Source organism: Rhineura floridana, chromosome 1 (assembly GCF_030035675.1).
Source record: "Rhineura floridana isolate rRhiFlo1 chromosome 1, rRhiFlo1.hap2, whole genome shotgun sequence".
NCBI lineage: Eukaryota > Metazoa > Chordata > Lepidosauria > Squamata > Rhineuridae > Rhineura > Rhineura floridana.
The window spans coordinates 26793408-26815414 of record NC_084480.1 but is presented as its reverse complement, the minus strand read 5'-3'; the positions used below and the strand labels follow the sequence as shown (position 1 = coordinate 26815414).

The following is a 22007-nucleotide window of genomic DNA, read 5'->3' as shown; positions in this document are numbered from 1 at the left end:
ATGTCCTACATTGATAGTATGGTACAAATAATAGGCCTAATAATTATTTAATTATTGGGAAAGAATTATGACACTCCTAAAAAGGGATTTTAATGACAAACATGACAACAAATTATGGTGTTATGTTGGTCACAAGAACTGTTGCATGTAAAAGATTTCACATTTATCTCACTTTCTTAATGCTAACAACCTCAAAGAATAAAGTAAAACATACAGAATTTTATTTTCATTTGTGGAGGGGGGGGGAGTACATGCTAAGCCAACATCAGTTTTATTGTCCTAAGTTCAATTTTGTTTCTAGCATAAAATTTCTTCACAGTTTACTAAATGAGAAAGCAAAACTATTAATATAATAAAGTCATTAACCTGTTGTCTATTTTCTTGGAGAGGTCTTTACCTGAAGATTAGGAAAAAGAAATAGAGAAATTCTGAGTCATCTTCCATGCCATGCTTCTGGTTGTTTTACACACGTGTAAAATACTATTTTGAACAACAATAGTCAGATAATGAAACTTTCAAGAATTATATTTAAAATTATATAGAACATGCTAACTATATATGAAAATGAAAAATGGATATGTAAGTTGACATTTTCATGGAATTACCCAGATGTGGGGCACGATGTTGAGTGGGGAGAGGAAGAGCAGCAAATGCTACAACTATAAATCGTCATGGTAATTCCTTCTCTCTCTCCCAAAAGCATAGTGTGAAAATGATACACTGCATTATGAAGGCCACAATTGACACTTTGAAGCAAGTCCAATAGAAGTCACTGGATGTTACTTCTACCTATCATCCAGAATGCAATAAAACAAACTTGAACTAACAAACTTTCTTTTGTATCTCAGACAGATGTCCTCGTATTGTTCCACTGCAGCACTCCATAGTCACCAATGCAGTTAGGGACCATGGCCTCTCTTGCGTCTGGACAGTTGAATATGCTCTTGATTTGTTGCTTGTTGGTGGACTAATTCCAGAAGCTGTGTGGCTAGCACATGAACTTGGAGACTGGAAAATGGCCGTTTCAATTGGGGTGGTTTACAATCTGTATTGTCAGAGCAACAATGGCTTCCCAAGGTAAGTCATAGAATCATAGAGTTGGAAGGCCTATAAGGCCACTGAGTCCAGCCCCAAGCTCAATGCAGGAATCCAACTTAAAGTATACCCGACAGGTGGCTGTCCAGTTGCCTCTTGAATTCCTCCAGTGTTGGAGAGCCCACAACCTTCCTAGGTAATTGGTTCCATTGTTGTACTGCTCTAACAGGAAGTTTTCTCCTGTGCATGGAAAGATGATATCAGGTGGTAATTAGCTCCACCTAGTGGTCGAAGGCAAAAGAGTACTGCTGACGTTTTATTGTAGATCCCTTCCTGGTCTGCGCCTGCTCCATGCTCAGTTTTCTCTTTTGCCTTCACATGAAAGTGGTTGGATCCTCTCTGTCTCCGTTGGTTCAGGCTTGTATTGTTCGTTTGTTTAGTTTTCATGTGTCATTTTACTGTTGTTCTTTCCCTCCTTGTGTTTTTATTCCTCTCCCTTCTAAAAAAGTTAAAAAAAAAAAACAGTTCCTTGTGTCTTTCCCTCAAAGCCTTTCTCCATGGCGAGGAGCAACTAGCCCCTCCCCGCGGCTCCTGGGGCCGTCGGCCTCTTCAGGCTCCCTCTCCAGCCGAGTTTGCTGCCGTTTCTCCTTGGAGAGCTAGCAACAGCGTCGGCAGCTCTAGTTTGGAGACGGCTTCCCTGGGGCTCAGCGTCCAAGCCGGCACCTATTTTTTTCGCGCTCCTTTTGTGAGCAGCTTTCGTTTTCCCCGCTCTATAGCAGTGGGGGGGGGCAGACGCACAATCGCAGTAGGGAGGACGACTACAGCCGCTGCTGGTTTTTTCTGCTTGCCCAGCCCTTTACCAAGACAGCGCGGTTACTCACCGCCAGCGAGAGTCTTTCCTTTATTAACCCTATAAGTCCCTCAGTGTGTGCCCGTGATGGGGAAAGCCACACACAAAACGAAGCACCTCTCGAAGGGGTTGAAACCGCTCCCCCGCATGCCTGCAATAGGTGCAGCATCAGAGCCCCTTCCCACCCTGGGTTCAGGGCAGTCGCAGTCTTCGGGGGATCATGCAGATATGGCGGTGGCCCGCCCCTCTACCGTCAGGCACAAGGTGGCTGATGCTCAGGTTCTGGCGGGCAGGGTGGCTACGGAAGGCAGGTTGCCTATCCCATATAAGGGAACCTGTAGAGACAATCAGGGTCCTGTCCATCATACAAGGGATCAGAGGGACCTGGAACCCCTGTCTGATGAGGAAGCCAGCCAGTCCCACCCTTCCTTGGGTGCTATTTTTTCTACCACCTCCTCTCCTGAGGCCTTTACAGGGTTTTTGGAGGAGCCAATCCCTGTCCAACAGATCCAAGATGCTGAAGGGCACAGGCTCCACTCATCCCACACTCAGGCTCGCCCTATACAGTTACACCTATCAGCACATTCAATTCAACAACTGAAGGAGCAGCTTAGGGATGCCCTCTTAATGGATCTGCTAGAGATTTGTCTTCTCAAGCTACATCGGGCCCACAGCCCTCAGGGAACCCACCTGCAGATCACTTGAGGGCAAATCCACGCCCTTCCCCCAGCCGCACATCTCCAGATCCCTATGCGACATCTCAAGGCAGGCACCTTCAGCCCCCAGAGCAGGAGCTTATAGACACAGAACACGACTTGATTGTCTTGGATGAAGAGGAATGGAGTGGGGAGTCAGAATCTGAGGAAATTTTATCTACTAGGATATTTCAAGAGCCTCATTTCCTTCCTCTGCTATGCAAGGCGATGGAAGCCCTTACCCTCACCTCTGCAGAGGATTCTCCTACTCCATCCTCCTCGAGAGTCTCAGCGGTATGTCCAGATCCAAAACCTAGGTCTAGAGTGTTGAAGCTTCCTTCGCTTCTCCTGAAGGTGCTCAAATCAGAATTCAACATTCCTTTGCAATTAAAAAAATCGGTTTCCTTAGCCAATAAATATTATACGCTGGAACAACCGATCATGGATCAGCTGAAGGTCCCACTCATAGACGCGCCTATAGTCAATCTGCTAAACCCATCATTGAATCCGAAAGACTCAGATGCGCACCTTAAGGATACCACTGAGCGCAAGATGAACCAGGGGCTTAGAAGGGTGCACAAGGCTAGTGCGCTATCAATCAGGGCAGCAGCAGCCTCCTCGGTGTTTGCTCGAGCCTCCCTTTGGTTGGAAGATCTGCTGGATGGCCCACAGCAAGATGCAGCCCGGCTGCGCAAATCTCTGCTGAAGGTCTCTCGAGCAGTTACCTTCATGGTAGATGCATCTATGGATGCCATGCAGTTTGCAGCAAGGTCACTGACGGCAGGGATCTTCACGCAAAGAACCCTTTGGCTTCGACATTGGGAGGCAGACCCGGCAGCTCATTCGAATCTTGCCTCAGAACCCTATGTGGGAGGCAAATTATTTGGGGACACTGCCCTCGCTAATGTCTTGGAAACTAAGGAAAAGAAAAAGTCCATGCCATCCACCAGAAAAAGGGATGACGGAAGAACCTTTCGTCACTCATTCCATCCTTATCATTTGGTGCAGTCCTTTCGGGGCTCACGTCCCTTTGGAAGACAGAAGGATACCCGCTCCAGCCGTCCCTTCTGGAACAGCCAGCGCAGCCAGCTTAAGTCCCAGCAGCACCTTCCGGGTCGATCGGGCTTTGCATCCCAGTCACGTGAAAACGGGTCAGTTCTGACGCCTCTGCCTCGCCGGTGGGAGGCCTTCTCCAACATTTTGCTCACCGATGGAAGGACTTATCCTCCGATCAGTGGGTCCTACGCACCCTTCGATACGGCCTTTGCCTGGAATTTTCTTCCACCACCCCCCGGTGAGATTCATTCCATCCCCTTTATCAGCAAATCCACACAAGAGGGGCAAAGTTTTACAGTTAGTTTCCCATCTCCTACGCATGGCAACCATCGAGAAGGTCCCACCAGGAGAGAGATTCCTGGGAAATTTGGGAAATTACTCTCTGTTCTTCACCGTCGAGAAAAAAGACGGTTCGTCCAGGCCAGTGCTAGACCTCAAGGGTCTGAATTGCTTCATAAAATACCACAAATTTCATATGGACACCTTACTTTCGATCAAAGAAGCGCTGAGGCTAGGGGACTTCCTCTCTTCTATCGACCTGAAGGAGGCCTACCTTCACATACCAATCTTTCCCCCTCACAGAAGGTACCTTCGCTTCGCGGTGGGACAAGACCATTATCAATTCAGGGCTATGCCCTTTGGCCTGTCGTCTGCTCCCAGGGCATTCACGAAGATCGTGGTTGCCCTGGTGGCACACCTCAGGACTCTGGGGATTCATATCTTTCCTTATCTGGACGATTTTCTGATCCGCTCACCATCATTGCACAAGGCATTGGAGGACCTCCATGTCACTCTGACCTGTCTAAAAGACCATGGCTTCCTGATCAACGAGGCCAAGAGCCATCTCTTTCTGTCCAGACGCATTACACATTTGGGAGCGACTATAGACTCACAACACGGCCTCATCACGTTGTCCCAAGAAAGGATCAACAAGATTCGCAAAGTAGCATTGGATGTCCTATCCTCCCCCTCAGCGGACCTGATGGAGTTGGCAGCACTTCTGGGTTTGATGGTATCCACGTTCCAAACGACACCATGGGCACGTCATCATTCCCGCACAGCAGTGGGCGCTCCTGCCCTTCCAAAATGACATAGCGTCCAGACACCACCGCAGGGTAACTCTGTCGCCAGAGGTTCGGCAGTTGCTGTTCTGATGGACCCTCGAGCCCAACCTGGAGCGAAGAGTTCCTTTCCACGATCCACTGCACACCCTGATAACATCGGATGCCAGCCTATCAGGATGGGGAGCCATATGCGATGGGCAGATGATTCAAGGCACGTGGTCGTCTCAGGAATCCACACTGCCGATCAACCTGCTCGAACTACGTGCAGTTTGTCTGGCCCTCAGACACTTCGCGAGCACCAGACATTTAGGGGCGGTGCTTATCAGAACAGACAACGTGTCGGCCAAATCTTATTTAACCCGTCAGGGGGGCACACGCGCCCTCCTTCTTCAGAAGGAAGCCTTTCTCCTCTTCCAGTGGGCGGAGAACAATGTTGACTCAATAGCGGCAGAGTATCTCAAGGGGGAGGACAACAGCCAAGCCGACTGGCTCAGTCGGGAGAAGCTGATTCAAGGAGAATGGAGACTTTACCCAGAGGCCTTTCGTCAGATAGTGGAACGTTTTGGCCACATTCAGGTAGACCTGTTTGCCACCAGTCTGTCCCGTCCAGAGCCAAAAGAATGAGGCTGGAGTGTGTGTGCAAGTAAATCTCGTTTTATTAGAGTAATGGATACATCAAAGGCATTGCCCTTCATAGGAAACCCTACGCTAACTCACTAGATTCCCTAACTATACTCTAGACATGCTCTGCAGCATGTGAAGGAAGTTGACTCAATGACCCCCCACTGGGAGTGGCAGGCTTATATAGGAAATGTTTTTGAACGTAATCTCTGACTCCTTTGTAATTCCTGTCTTTGCCCTGTCCATTTCTCGCGGTGACGGGAACGAGGAGACAGGGGACGCGCATCCAACGGCTCATCTGAAGACACCTGCTCCCGAGCAACGGGCTCGAGGTCAGGGGGCGGTGCCACACTGGAATCCTCCTGGGAACTGCTTGGTAAAGGAGGAGCTGGCACTGACTCTGAAGCTCCCCCCCACAAGTCCTCTGCATCAACTGGGGGCGGTGCGCTCGGCTCCTCGGAAAGGGCGTTACTCGTGGGAACTGGCTGGAGAGCAGGCTGCCCCCCTCCCGCACGATCCTGCTCAGACACAACAGTCCCCAACTCTGCTTCTTCTGGCTGCGGAGGTGCCTGAAACTCATGTCTCCCCCGTTCCTGTCCCTTCTGAGTTGGCTGCAGCGCAACACAGTCACAATCGGCAGGTGAAGAGGTTCTTCTCCCGGTATGCGACACCAGGTGCGGAGGGGATAGATGCGTTAACTTCCCGGTGGCCTCCGGGCAGGCTATATGCCTTTCCTCCAATTCCAGTTATCCCCAGGGTGATCAAAAAACTTCGTGCCGAGAGGTCAGCAGTTCTGTTGGTGGCTCCATGGTGGCCAAGGAGACCTTGGTTTCCAGACCTCTTCGACCTGTCGGTGGAACCACCATGGAAAATTCCAGCGAGAAGGGACCTGCTATCTCAGGGACAGCTCCGCCACCCGGACCCAGAGTGGTTGGCGCTTCATGTATGGAACTTGAACAGAAGAGAGACTTGAAAAAAGGCATCTCTCCCCAAGTATTGGAAACCATGATGGCTTCTAGACGCCCATCCACACTCAGAATTTATGAAAGCACATGGAAGACCTTCTCATCCTGGTCACGGAAGAAAGGAATTCTTCCTAGGAAAGCGGGGGTCAACGAGATCCTGTCTTTTCTTCAAGACGGCTTATCTTTGGGTCTCAGACCTAACACCCTGAGGCGCCAAGTTTCAGCCTTATCGGCCATTCTCTCCAGATCCCCGGATAATCCAGTCGGGTCTCACCCTTTCGTCAAACGTTTCCTCAGGGGAGCAACGATAACAGCACCACCTACGGTGCATCGCTACCCAACTTGGGACCTACATAAAGTTTTGACAGCCCTTCAAAGACCTCCGTTTGAACCTCTGAGTCAAGTTTCCCTCCGTCTTCTGTCCTTTAAGGTCTTGTTTCTGGTGGCCATTACTTCAGACCATAGAGCGTCTGAATTGAATGCCCTGTCTGTCCATAAGAATTTTTGTGTATTTCATCAGGATACCTACATACTGTCCCTTCCTTTCGTCCCAAAGTGTTGTCTACCTTCCATTGCCAGCAAGAGCTGGTATTGCCATTCTTCTGTCCGAATCCTGTCCACCCTTTAGAGAAAGCCTGGCACTCTCTTGACGTGAGACGAGCCCTTAAAGTTTATATTTCCAAGACAAAGCCAATTCGGAAAACAGATAATTTGTTTGTCTCCTTTCACCCAACATCCCTGGGGAATAAGGTGACCACATCTACGCTAGCCAGGTGGATCAAGGCATGCATATCATTGGCATATGCCCCTCTAAGATTAGCCCGTCCTACCGGAATAGTAGCTCACTCGACCAGGGTAGCGGCCACATCAGCGGCCTTTTCCCATAGCGGAGATTTGTAGGGCAGCCACTTGGTCCATTCCCAATACTTTCATTAAACATTATAAAATAGACTCCTATGCTTCAGCTGAGGCAGCCTTCGGGAGGAAGGTGCTACAGCACGTCCTCACAGATCAATAGTAGTCACAGCCCCACAGTATTCCCACCTTACATGGGTCAGCTTTGGTATGTCCCACCTGATACCATCTTTCCATGCACAGGAGAAGAGACATTTGGTCTTACCGTGAAATCGGTCTTCTCTGTGCATGTCAAAGATGATATCAGGGGCTGCCTTTACAAGCACTATTAGACCTTGAGCAGAGAGTGTATGAGTACTGTTGTCTTGTCTTCTTTGTGGTGTTTATTGGTCTTGTTCGTATGGGCTTGTCATTGAAAACTGAGCACGGAGCAGGCGCAGACCAGGAAGGGATCTACAATAAAACGTCAACAGTACTCTTTTGCCTTCAACCACTAGGTGGAGCTAATTACCACCTGATGTCATCTTTGACATGCACAGAGAAGACCAATTTCATGGTAAGACCAAATGTCTCTTTCCTGATGTTCAGTTGAAATCTGGCTTCCTGTAACTTGAGCCCGTTATTCCGTATCCTGCACTCTTGGATAATCAGGAAGAGATCCTGGCCCTCCTTTGTGTGGCAACCACTTAAGTACTTGAAGAGTGTTATCATCTCTCCCCCCCCCCCGTCTTCTCTTCTCCAGGCTAAACATGCCCAGTTTTTTCAGTCTCTCCACATAGGCCTTTGTCACTCTCATTATTATTATTATTATTATTATTATTATTATTATCTTTATTTATACCCTGCCATTTTTCCAAAACTGGAACTCATGGCGGCTTCCAGATAAAAAATACATATAATTAAAAACATACAAAGTCTACATTAAAATAAGATTAAACTATTTCCAATATTAAAACCATACACACATATAGCTAAAAAAGTTCAAACTAGTTTAAAAATGATATAATAGACATTAGCAATGCAGCACCCTTCACTCCCTATCCTTAGCCTTCAATTCCAAAGGCTTGTTGGAATAGGAAGGTATTTGATTGTCGGTGGAAGGATTGCAAAGGGGGTCATTCTTACCTCCCTAGGAAGGGAATTCCAAAGCCTAGGGGCAGCCACCGAGAAGGCCCTCTCACGCATCCCCACTAGTCGTACTTGAGAAGATGTGGGTGAAGTGCAGTGTCCAGAACTGGATGCAGTACTCAAGATGAGGCCTAACCAGTGCCAAATAGAGGGGAACTAATACTTCATGTGATTTGGAAACTATACTTCTGTTAATGCAGCCTAAAATAACATTTGCCTTTTTTGCAGCCACATCGCACTGTTGACTCATATTCAGCTTGTGATCAACAATGATCCCAAGATCTTTATCACATGTAGTATTGCTGAGCCAAGTAACCTGCATCTTATAACTGTGCATTTGGTTTCTTTTTCCTAAGTGTAGAACTTTGCATTTATCCCTGTTAAATGTCATACTTTTGTGTTCAGCCCAGTACTCCAGCCCATCAGGATTCCTTTGAATTTTGTCTGTTTTCCAGGCTATTAGCTATTGCTCTCAATTTTGTATCATCTGCAAATCCAATTCATTCAAAAAATGTTGAAGAGCACTGGGCCCAGGACCAACCCCTGTGGTACCTCACTTGTTACCTCCCCCCAGTTTGAGAAGGTAACATTGATAAGCAATTTTTGAGTACAGTTCTGTAGCCAACTGTAGATCCACCTGATAATTGTTCCATCTAGTCCACATTTAGCTAGTTTGCTAATCAGAATATCATGGGGCACTTTGTGAAAAGCATTGCTGAATTCAAAATATATTTCTGTCCACATTCCCACAGTCTACCAGGGAGGTCAGCTGATCAAAAATTGAGACAAGATTAGTCTGGCAGGATTTGTTCTTGATAAATCCATGTTGGCTTCTAGTAATCACTGCATTGTTTTCAAGGTGCTTACAGATTGACCTCTTTATAATCTGCTCCAGAATTTTCTCAGGGATTGATGTCAGGCTGACTGGTCTGGTTCCTCCTTTTTGCCCTTTTTTGAAGATAGGGACATTAGCCCTCCTCCAGGGCCAGATTAAGCTGAGGAGGGCCCCTAGGCTGATTCTGAGCTGCCTGCCGTCGCATCCCATCCCCCCGCTTCACCTACCTTTCCGCTTTTTTTGCAGCTGCGGTTTGCCATCAATCAAGATGGCGGCCGAGGTTTCCCTAAGGGGCTGAAGCCTCTGCTGCCATCTTAGTTGATGGCAGCAATGCACATGTGTAGCACGCATGCATGCCATCAACCAAGATGGTGGCAGAGGCTTCAGCCCCTTAGGGAAACCTCGGCCGCCATCTTGATTGATGGCAAATCACAAAAAACAGCGGAGAAAAAGGTAAGTGAAGCTGGGAGATGGCGGGCGGTTCGGAAGCTCTTGTCCCATGATCTGCGGCTCCTGTCCTGTTTCCACGGATTGCAGGCCTCCAAGAGCTCCGGGCCCCTAGGCTTCAGCCTACTAAACCTAATGGATAATCCGGCCCTGCCCTCCTCCAATCATCCAGCACTTCACCCATCCTCCATGATTTCACAAAGACAATACACAGTGGTTCTGAGAGTTCCTACAATATTCTAAGATGCAGTTCATTCGGCCCTGGAGATTTGCACTTGTTCAAAGTGATTAGGTATTCCTTGACCATTTTCTATCAGTTTCAAGCTGCAATCCTGCCCCTTCAACTTCACATTCCCAGGAGGGTCATAGACCCTTTTGGGAGGAAACTGAGCCGAAGTAGGAATTGAGCATTTCTGCCTTTTCTTTAACATCTGTTATCATTTTGCCATCCCCATTGTACAGCTGTTCACAATTTCTTTTCTCTTTTATTTTGGATGTACCTGAAGAAAGCTTTTTTGTTGCTTGTGGCATCTGTCGCTTGTGGCATCTCTCAGCTCATTCTCAGCTGTAGCCTTCCTGACACCATGTACTCTTCCATTGTGACCTGGCCTTCCTTCCACTTCCTGTATGTGTCCTTTTTTGTTTTCATGTCATCCCTAAGCTTTTTGTGAAGCCGCATTGGCTTCTTCTGCTGTCTTCCCCCCTTTTTCCTTGATGGAATTGTTTGCCATTGTTCTTTAGAATTTCCTTTTTTTAGAAACTCCCACCCATCTTGGACTCCCTTTCTTATTAGGGTCGCTTGCCATGGAACCTTACTTAACATGGTTCTGAGTTTATTAAAACTGGCTTTCCAGAAGTCCAGGTTATTCATATGGCTACTCTCAGCTTTTGCTTCCTTTAAAATCAAGAACTCAAGCATAGCATGGTCACTTTCCCCCAGAGTTCCCGTAGCTGCCACTTCATCCACTTAATCTCAATTAGTTAGAATCAAGTCAAGGATAGTTGATCCTCTAGTTGCTTCCTCCACTTTCTGCAGGAGAAAGTTATTTTCAAAACAGGTCATGAATTTCTTGGAGGGACCATGTTTGGCAGAATTTGTCTCCCAGCAAATAGTGGGGTAATTCAAGTCCCCTATTACTACTACATCATGCCTCCTCGAAACATTGGCAATTTGCTTTTCAAAAGTTACATCTTCATCTCCTTGATTGGGTGGTAGGTAGTAGACTCCAATCACTGTGTTCCTTTTATTCCTTGCCCCATTTATTTTAATCCAGATACTCTCAGTGGAGCTACCAAGCTCTTCCTCCTGTATGTCTGTGCAGGGGATATATATTTTTAACATATAGTGCAACTCCACCTCCCTTTCTGTTCCTTCCGTTCTTTTGAACAAGGTATATCCTTCAATCGCTGTGTTCCAGTCATTGGAGTCATCCCACCAAGTTTCAGTTATCCCTATTGAGTTGTATTTACTCTTCTGTATTAAGAGTTCAAGTTCATCCTTTTTGTTTCCCATATTCTGGGTATTAGCCTACAGATATAAAAAGTCATGTGTGTATAAATTATTGAAGTGGATATAGCAGTTTTACTTTGTTGTTTATCATGTTATAGATATATATAATTGCTACCAGATACAAGACTTTTAACTGAATTCCTTGAAAGCTATTTTTTATTATTGCTCTCTTTAAAAAAGAAAAAAAATGATGACATGGTCTTACTGTGTTTGTGACTTGGATAGTATTAGTATGGAGAAGGTTATGCTGTTTGCTCCTTTGACTACTGTCCTTAGCCTGATTCATCTATATAGGGATAAAGAATGCTCTGCAAGGAATGCAGTATTATTAGGTGATGGGATGATTAGGACAGATGCTTTACATGCATTAACTGAGAGCCATAGTCCCCTTAGTTCCTATATGTGATTGCACAGAGGCTATTTAGAGAACAGCAGTTACAGGAAAGCTAACCTGTCTTGATCTACTCTCAGGTCACAAAAAGTAGAACTCTGTATGCCATTGCACTTAACTCCAACACAAATCTTTCAAGAAAAACTACAATCTTTTTTGGGCCAGCCTGTCAACAGTGAAACATCAAATGAAGGAGACCCTACATACAAACAACTCACAGGTGTGCCGTCTTTACATCTTTTATTTTCTTGAGGTTATTTTTAACACTTTGTGCAAAAACTATGGTTTCATGCAAATGTCTACCCTTTCCTATGACCAGGGAAAAGCCAGAGATGCTAATTCCACATTTTTAAGACAAAGTATGGCTCAGTTTTCCCCAGGTAGCATGCCATCACGTGGGTTATAGCGCCATCTAGCGTCCGAAGGCAAGAATGTACTGAAGTCAAGACCTGGGGCATCCATGCCCCTCCCACTCCATTTCATTCTTGCCTTCATTCCAGGCAGTTATACTCATGTGTGGTGTGAGAATTTAGTGTAAACATTTGTGTATGAGAATTTGGTGTGAAGTTTTGTGTGAAACTTGTGTGAGAGAGAGTGTGTTGGGACTGGGAGGTCTGTTGTTGAGGCTTTTGTCCCACTTTTTCCCCTCCCTCTTTCCCCTTCGTCCGTTTGTGGGGCTGGTTTGGGGTGTTTGGTTTCAGTTGTTCCCCCCCCTCGTCATTTCTACCCTGCCTGCCCCTCTTTCGTTTTGGGGACAGCAGAGGCTTCTGGGGCCGCCTCTGTTCTTGCAGCTGCGGCCACGGCTTCTGCTCGCGCCCCGCTTGACTGCAGCGGCGGCTTCTGTTCTCTCCCAGCCTGGCCTCACGGTGGAGGCTTCCTTCCCCAACAGTTTGTACTGCAGCTGCTTGGAGCTCGGTGGCGGCTTCTGTTCTCCGCGCCTGGCCTCGCAGCAGTGGCTTCCTGTCCCACGGCTTGCTACTGCAGCCATTTGGAGCTCACAGCGGTGGTTACTTGTGCTCACTACTGTGGCATGTTTGGAGCTCACGGTGGCGGCTCTCTCCCCTGGCAACAGCCTTTTTTCTCCTTCCACTCTTTTTTGTTTCGGAGCTTTCGGCGGCAGCTCTTGGTTCCACTTGTTGACTGTGGGGGTGATTGCCTTGTCACTGCCCCCCCAGGCTGCTGTTTATACCACCGTGACAGCCGCCATTGCGCTCTCTTGGGGGAGTATGGTGCTGTCAGACTAGCTGGCCACCGTTCTGTTTCTGACTTTTCCTGCCTTTTTCATCATCCGCCATTTTGTTTGCTTAACGTTCTCCCACCCTTTTTGTTCCTGAGGCATTTGTCTTTAAAACTGTTTAGATTCCCCCTCCACGTTTTGCCATTAGAGCTTTTTAGTTTCCCCCTCCACATATCACATCTCTGTTGTGTTTTCAACATAGTTATATAGGGGGATATACAGACTATTCTTGTGCTACCTCTGTCTTTATTTAAAAAACAAAAGGAGAACAGGTCCAGGAGGCAGAGAGGCTACCAGATATATAAGTGCACACAGTACAGCACCCCTCCCACTGTGTGCGTGTACCTGAGCTTTGACTTCATGGTATCTCGTTACTAGCAGTGCACTTCGGGCTGTACCACTCCCCTCGTCCGTGGGCGTGTAATGGTACCCTCTTCACACCGCACCCCTCTTATGTGCGTGTGTTGATGACAGATACCGCACCCCCCCCCATCCTTGTGTGTGTATATTATGGCGGATCAGCGGCCAGATGATGTACCGCCGGACTGAAGTACATTTGGGGCTGTACCGCTCCTCTCATCCATGGGCGTGTACCAGTGCTCCCTATTCACACCGCACCCCTCTTCCAGTGCGTGTGTTTGACTAAAGATACTGCACTCCTCACTCACGTGCGTGTATAACATCTCGGTTCAGGCACCAGCGGCAGGCCAGGCGAAGGTGAATGTATGCCGTGTCGATCACTCTGTGATGTGGAGCAGCTCTGTCTTTCCCTCACATATCAATCCATTAGGAGGTTCAAGGCCTCAAGTACAGGACCTCCTTGCACCTGGCCGCCTCTATTTTGCAGATTTATTGGTGGTCCTCTTTATTTGCCTACACTGCCAGTGAGTCCTTTTCAGAGGTTATGACCCAGGCATCTGGTACTGTTGGGGCCAACCTCAGCTTCCGCTACCCCTTCAGCTTTCACTTGCCTCTTGGTGCTACTGTCTTGTCACTACCTCAAATGACTTGCCCCTTTGCTGCAAGTACTTTGCTTGGGTTGTAGTTGATGCTGCTTGGATATTTGGACCTTGGCTACATCTCTGAGCTACATTCAGAGTTGAACCGCTCCTGTCTACTGTGTGCATTTGGTTTATCCTTTGGCTGGATTTCCTGGCTGCATTTAATGGGGCACCTTGGCGAAGATTGCAAACTGGAGGCATATCCAGACAAGCAAACTGCTGCTGCTGCGGAACCATGATAAGTTATCCACTGTTTCTGTCAGGCCATATACAAGAGCAGTGCGGAAGGACACTCTTACTGCCCCTCCCCACTGTGTGCGATTATTTTTGCTCTTACAGGGCGCTCCCCTCCCCTTGATGGTGTAGGGTTAGGTTTGGCCTCGTAAGTCAATGCTCCCTCTACCGATGTGATCATTTGTTTGCCTTTGGTGGTATTTGGAACTCATTAGAGGCAGATCTGTTCCCCTGCCTGTGTTGGTCAGTTTTTGGCCTTGCTATTACCGCTCCCCACTACTTTGGGTAGTTATCTTCTGTGTTGGCTGCATTTAGAGTTCTTTTGGGATCAGACCTCTCCCCTCTTCTGGGTTGAGTCATTTTTGGCCTCACCAATCCAGCCCTTGACTGCATTTAGAGTTCATTAAAGATCTCTCTCCACTTTGAGGTGGGGTCATTTTGGGCCTCACTATTCCACTACACTCCTCTTCCTGTGTGGGTGTTGATATATGGTCTGGGTTCACTTCATTCTGTGTGTGCATATTTGTGGCTGGATAATCCTGTGTTGGTTTTCTGAATGTCGTTATTTAGGCACAGTGCAGTGATAGGCAGCATTAGCCATTTCTTCACCTGTCAGTGATAGGCAGCAGCACCCATTTCAGCTGCCGTCAGTGATAGGCAGCAGTAGCCTTTTCAGCAGCCATTAGTTCCATGTTTCGCACATCCTGCGTCAGAAGGAATTCTGCTGGGAGGAATGTTGCATGCAATTTGGGCTGCACAAGGTGTACATTGACCCTCAGGTAGGCAAGGTGGTCCTACGGTAAGTATAGCAGTCAACCTTGGGCCTTCTAAGTATTCCTCCTCAGCAATTGCACCTGAGCAGCAAGGTGGTGTTGACACTGCTGGTGTTGAAGGAGAGGTTCCCAATGATACAACATACAGCACAAAGCCAAAAATGCCAGAATCAATAATAAGAATGTATGTTCAAGCCACAATTTATAAATGCAAAACACTCGGACAGTAGTAAGTACAAAAATGCAAAACACTGTTGGCAGTCTTGGAGAGCTCTTTACTGATATACGTCGGAGTCCTGTTTCACTTTTCATCTATTTATTCTGTATTTGTACCTTGTTTTGTTCACAATTACCTGTTTTTTGCATTTTTTGTACGTATTACTGTCTGAGTATTTTGCATTTATAAATTGTGGCTTATACACACATGCTTATTGTTAAGTTCCTGCATTTTTGGTTTTGTGTTTTATACTTTATCTGAGAGAGACAGGAGAAGTGTGATCCTGCTGCTTCTCTTGTGCATGTAAAAGATGATTTCAGGTGGGTAGCTAGCTCCACCTAGCGGTTGAAGGCAAAAGAGCACTGTTGAAGTTTTTTTTGAAGGTCCATTCCTGGTCTGTGTCTGTTCCTGCCTCAGTTTTCTTTTGCCTTCACCGAACACAGTTGGACTCTCTCTGCCTCCGTTGGTTCAGGCCTGTATTGTTTCTTGTGTATTGTTTTTCATGTTATTTCAGTGATTAGTGTTGTTTTTTTCTTTACTGTTTTTTCTAACCCTTCCCTTCCAATTAATTTTTTTTTAAAAAAAATACCTTGTGTTCCTTCCCTTGGAAGTTTCCTCCGTGACAAGGAGCAGCCAGACCCTCCCCACGGTTCCTGGAGCCTTCTGCCTCTCCAGTACCCCCTTCCTCCCTCCCTCTCCCACCAACTTCAGTACCATTCTCTGTTGAGAGCAAGCCACAGCGGCAGCCACCTTAACATCCAAGGCTGCCTTCCCTCAGGAGGCAGCGTCCCAGCCCACACCCGAGGCTTTTTGCGCCCTTTACTAACAGCCAACCGTTTTCCCGTGCTTCAGCGGTAGAGGGAAATGACGGACAGGCGCCATTGTCTTCCTCAGCTTGCAACTGCCGTCTCCCCCCCATCAGAAAGCCAGTGAGGAGGACGGCTACAGCTGCTTTTGGGTTCTGCATTTCGCCCTCCCCCCCCAAGCCACCACTATAACAGCCTTCTTCTAGGGCAGCGCTGATCTTCGCCACCCGCGGGGGCTCCCCCCACATGTTTTTCCAGCTGCAGTTTCCACAGGCTCCTTTTTTACCCCCGTAAGCCCTGCAGCACATTGCTCCCTTGGGAAAAGCAACCCGCAAAACGGAAAACCCCTCAAAGAGATTGAAGCCGCTCCCCCTCACACCTGCAGCAGACGCAGCGTCGGTGCCCTTTCTCACCCAGGTCACAGGGCAGTCGCATACTTTGGGGGATCACTCAGAAGCAGTGGTAGCCTGCCACTCTACCGTCAGGCATGAGGAGGCTGAGGCGCAAGTTATGGCAGGCAGGGCAGCTATGGAAGGCAGGATGCCTGTTACCAATAAGACGACCAGTAGAGACAGGCAAGACTCTGTTCAACATCCAAGGAACCAGAGGGACCTGGAATCCTTGTCTGACAAGGAAGGCTGTCAGACTCACCCTTCATTGGACACTATTTTTTCCACCACCTCCTCTCCTGAAGCCTTTACAGGCTTTTTGGAAGAACCAATCCTTGTGCAACAGATCCAAGAGGCAGGGGGGCAAAGGCTCCATTCTTCTTACACTCAAGCTCAGCCTATCCAGTTGCACCTGTCAGCCCACTCAATTCAACAACTGAAGGAACAGCTCAGGGATTCCCTCTTAATGGATCTGGCTAGAGATTTGTCCTCTCCATCTATTCCTCGAGTTCTTTCTCAGCAAGTATCAGCGCCCTCTCCCTCTCAGGCTCCATCTGGTCCACAGCTTTTGTAGGGCCCACATAGAAGCCGCTCAGCCGCAGCTCCACTTCCTGCACCTAACCGCATGTCTCCAGATCCCTATGCTGCATCTCTGGGCAGGCACCTTCAGCCTCCGGAGCAGGCGCCTCTTGACACAAACAGCGACTTAATGATTTTGGACGAAGAGGAATAGAGTGGGGAGTCAGAATCTAAGGAGATTTCATCCACTAGGATATTTCAGGAGCCGCATTTCCTTCCTCTACTATGCAAGGCGATGGAATCCCTTACTCTCACTTCTGCAGAGGATCTTACATCGAGAGTCTCAGCAGTGTGTCCAGATCCAAAACCTAAGTCTAGAGTATTGAAGCTCCCTTCTCTTCTCCCGAAGGTGCTCAAGTCAGAGTTTGACATCCCATTACAATTCAAGAATTTGGTCTTGATAGCCAACAAATATTATATGCTGGAACAGCCTATCATGGACCAGATGAAAGTCCCACTCATAGACGCGCCCATTGTCAACTTGCTGAATCCATCTTTGAATCCAAAGGACTCGGATGCTCACCTTAAGGCTACCTCTGAGCGCAAAATGGACCAGGGGCTTAGAAGAGTGCATGAGGCTAGTGCACTCTCAATCAGGGCAGCGGCAGCCTCCTCGGTGTTTGCTCGAGCCTCCCTCCTCTGGTTGGAGGACCTGCTGGACGGCCCACAGCAAGATGCAGCCGGATACGCAAGTCTCTGCTGAAGGTCTCTCAGGCAGTTACCTTCATGGCAGATGCATCCATGGATGCCATGCAGTTTGCAGCAAGGTCACTGGCGGCAGGGGTCTTCACGCAAAGAACCCTTTGGCTGCAGCATTGGGAGGCAGACCCTCCAGCCCATTCAAATCTTGCCTCAGAGCCCTATGTGGGAGGCAAGTTATTTGGGGACGATTGCCTAGCTAATGTATTGGAAACTAAGGGGGGGAAAAAGTCAATGCCATCCTCCAGGAAAAGGGATGACAGAAAGTCTTTTTGTCGTTCATTCCACCCATATCACTTGTCTCAGTCTTTTCAAGGCTCACGACCATATGGAAGGCCGAAGGACGCCCGCTCCAGCCGTCCCTTCTGGAACAGACAACGCAACCAGCCTAAGTCTCAACAACACTTTCCCAGTCGATTGGGATTTGGGTCCCAGTCACGGGGAAATAAACATCAGTTCTGATGCCTCCACCTCGCCAGTGGGGGGTCGTCTCCAATGTTTTGCTCACTGGTGGAAGGACACGTCTTCAGATCAATGGGTCCTTCGCACCATTCGGTACGGCCTACGGTTGGAGTTCACTTCCACTCCTCCGGCGAGATTCATTCCATTCCCTCTCTCAGTTTCTCCACTCAAGAGGGAAAGAGTTTTACAGGCGGTCTCCCATCTCATACAAATTGCAGCTATAGAGAAAGTTCCGGCAGGGGACAGATTTTTGGGAAATTACTCTCTGTTCTTCACCGTCTCGAAAAAAGACGGATCGTTCAGACCAGTACTAGACCTCAAGGGTCTAAACAGTTTCTTAAGATACCACAAGTTTCGCATGGACACCTTACTGTCAATCAAGAAGGCCCTAAGGAAAGGGGACTTTCTCTCATCTATTGACCTAAAGGAGGCCTACCTTCATGTTCCAATCTTCCCACCTCACAGATGATACCTTCGGTTCTCTGTGGGACAAGACCATTATCAATTCAGGGCTATGCCTTTTGGCCTGTCGTCTGCCCCCAGGGCATTCACGAAGATCATGGTTGCCTTGCTGGCACATCTCATCTCTTCCCTTACTTGGAATTCATCTCTTCCCTTACTTGGACGACTTTCTGATCCGCTCCCCATCGTTGCACAAGGCCTGGGAGGACCTCCATGTCACCTTGGCCTGTCTAAAGGACCACGGCTTCCTGATCAACGAATCCAAGAGTCATCTCTTTCCATCTCGGCGCATAATACATCTGGGAGCGACTATAGACTCACAGAAAGGCCTCTTAATGTTGTCCCAAGAAAGAGTCAACAAGATTTGCAAAGCAGCATTGGGTATCCTATCTTCCAACTCAGCAGATCTAATGGAATTAACAACACTTCTGGGTTTGATGGTTTCCACATTCCAAACTACACCATGGGCACGTCATCATTCCCGCACACTTCAGTGGGCGCTCCTTCCCTTCCAAAGCAACATAGCATCCAGACACCACTGCAGAGTAGCTCTATCACCATGGGTTCGGCAGTCACTGTTCTGGTGGACTCACAAACCCAACCTGTTAAGAGGCGTTCCATTCCAGGATCCCCCTCGGACCCTGATCACGTCAGATGCCAGCCTATCAGGGTGGGGAGCCATCTGTGATGGTCAGATGATTCAGGGCACATGGCCGTCACAGCAATCCATACTGCCGATCAATCTTCTTGAGCTTCGAGCAATCCGTCTGGCCCTCAGACACTTCGCGGAGGACAGACGGTTAGGAGCGGTGCTCATCAGAACAGACAACGTGATGGCCAAATCTTATTTAAACCTTCAAAGGGGCACATGCTCCCACCTTCTCCAGAGGGAAGCCATTCTCTTCCAGTGGGCAGAGAGGAATGTGGACTCTATAGCGGCAGAATATCTCAAGGGGGAGGACAACAGCCAAGCAGACTGGCTCAGTCGAGAGAAACTGAATCAGGGAGAGTGGATGCTTCACCCAGAGGTATTTCATCAGATAGTGGCACATTTCGGCTGAATTCAAGTGGACCTGTTTGCCACCAGCCGCAATCAACAGGTGAAGAGGTTCTTCTCCAGGTATGCAACGCCAGATGCGGAGGAGATAGATGCCTTAATGTCCCAGTGGCCTCCAGGCAGGCTGTATGCCTTCCCTCCACTTCCAATTATTCCCAGGGTGATCAAAAAACTTCGTGCCGAGAGGATAGCAGTTCTACTAGTTGCTCCCTGGTGGCCAAGGAGAACTTGGTTTCCGGATCTCCTCGAACTGTCGGTGGAACCCCCATGGAAAATTCCAGTAAGAGAGGACCTGCTCTCTCAAGGGCAGCTTCTTCATCCAGACCCGGAGTGGTTGGCACTTCACATATTGAATTTGAACAGAAATGACTCTTAAAGAAAGGCATCTCCCCACAAGTACTGGAAACCATGATGGCTTCTAGACGCCCATCCATACTCAGAATATATGAAGGCACATGAAAGGCCTTATCCTGGTCACGGAAGAAAGGAGTTCTTCCACAGAAAGCGGGGGTCAACGAGATTTTATCTTTCCTACAAGATGGCTTATCATTGGGTCTCAGACCTAACACCCTGAGGTGCCAGGTTTCAGCCTTGTCGTCGATACTGTCCAGATCTCCAGACAGTCTCATCCTTTCATCAACTGTTTCCTCAGGGGAGCAACGATAACAGCACCACCTACTGTTCATCACTACCCAACATGGGATCTGCACAAAGTGTTAATAGCCCTTCAAAGACCTCCATTTGAACCTTTGAGTCAAGTTTCTCTCCGTCTGCTATCCTTTAAGGTCTTGTTTCTTGTGGCCATTACTTCGGCCCGTAGAATGTCTGAACTGAATGCCCTATATGTCCATAAAAATTTCTGTGTGTTTCATAAAGATACAGTAGTCCTACGCACAGTCCCTTCCTTTCATCCCAAAGTACTATCTGCCTTCCATTGCCAACAGGAGCTAGTATTGCCATCCTTCTGTCCTAATCCTGTCCATCCTTCAGAGAAGGCCTGACACTCTCTGGATGTGAGGAGAGCCCTTAAAGTTTATATTTCCAAGACAAAGGCAATTCAGAAAACAGATAATTTGTCTCCTTTCACCCAGCATCTCTAGGGAATAGGGTGTCCACTTCTGCACTAGCCAGGTGGATTAAGGCGTGCATTTCTTTGGCATATGCCTCTCTTAAGACTGTCCTGGCCAGCCGGGATAGTGGCTCACTCCACTAGAGCGGCGGCCACATCAGCAGCCTTTTCTCACAACATCCCTCTAATAGAGATTTGTAGGGCAGCCACATGGGCTACACCCAATACCTTCATTAAGCGTTACAAAATAGATGCCGATGCGTCGGCTGAGGCAGCCTTTGGGAGGAGAGTGCTACAGCATGTCCTCTCAGACCAATAGTAGTGGCAGCCCAGCAATTTTCCCACCCTACGTGGGTCAGCTTTGGTATGTCCCACCTGATATCATCTTTTACATGCACAGGAGAAGCGACATTTGGTCTTACCGTGAAATCAGGACCTCTCCCTAGGGGGGCTGGGCTACCATTATAAGCACTAGTAGGCCTTTGGCAGAGAGTGTATGAGTACTGTTGTATTGTCTCTGTCAGTGTTGCTATCCTGTCTTACTCATTTATGGGCTTGTCATTGAAAACTGAGGCAGGAACAGACACAGACCAGGAATGGACCTTCGAAAAAAACTTCAACAGTGCTCTTTTGCCTTCAACCGCTAGGTGGAGCTAGCTACCCACCTGATACCATCTTTTGTCATGCACAGAGAAGACCGATTTCACAGTAAGACCAACGTCTCTTCTACATCATCTCTCAGCAGCTTTTGATACCATTGACCATGATATTCTGCTGGATCACCTCTGTGAGATGGGTCCTGGGGCACTATGTTACAGTGGTTCATTCCTACTGGCAGAGTCGTGTCCAGAGAGTAGCACTAGGAAACTGTTTTGGGACTCATGGCAGGTATGTTACAGGTTCCCACAGGGCACTAGTTTGTTCCCAGTGCTCTTCAATATCTATATGGAGCTATTGAGAGAGGTCATTAGGAGTTCTGGGTTAAGCAGTACAATTTTTAAAGAAGCATTATTAACGCATTTGCTTTATTACTTGCTCTGTTGTCTTTCTTTAGATCCTATTGAAGAGGAAGATGCAAATGTGATTTTTAATTCAGTAGAAGAAATACTGAAAGCAGCTGTTATGGCAGAAACAAACATTCTTTCAGAGACACTTCAACTTTTGATGGACTCTGCCAAGGACCTTAGTAGAAAGTTCCAGGGTTTGGTGCCTGATGGCTTGTATCTTCCTGCACCACCCTTATATTGTCCTCAACCATCATTTCCTAGTGAAGTAAGGATCTTTGGAAGCTGTTCATGTGTTGCTTTAATTTTGGCTATGCTTGACTTGAATTATTTATTTCTATTTCATTTTAGATAAGTTTTACTTCTGAAATAACTTTAGCAATTCTTCCTTTCTTGTCTTATTAAGTGTCGTAGTGAAGAATCCAGTCTGCTTGCATGTTCTGGGGTCTTTAGTCTGTAGAGGAGCACGCTATAGAGTTCCCGTGACTGAGATGATTTTCTCCTTTCATTTATTTATTATTATTATTTATTATTTCAATTTATATATCGCCCTTAGCAGAATAGCT

General features: G+C 47.6%; 1 protein-coding gene across 1 annotated transcript in view; it reads left to right on the top strand.

Moving 5' to 3' along the window:
• CPLANE1 (ciliogenesis and planar polarity effector complex subunit 1) overlaps positions 1-22007 on the top strand; it is a 132938-nt gene continuing 110931 nt past the window's right edge. The window contains exons 1-4 of the mRNA XM_061608417.1: positions 1-16; positions 849-1077; positions 11533-11672; positions 21492-21709. Of these exons, the coding sequence (XP_061464401.1) occupies positions 1-16; positions 849-1077; positions 11533-11672; positions 21492-21709 (603 nt within the window). The remainder of the gene's footprint in view (positions 17-848; positions 1078-11532; positions 11673-21491; positions 21710-22007) is intronic.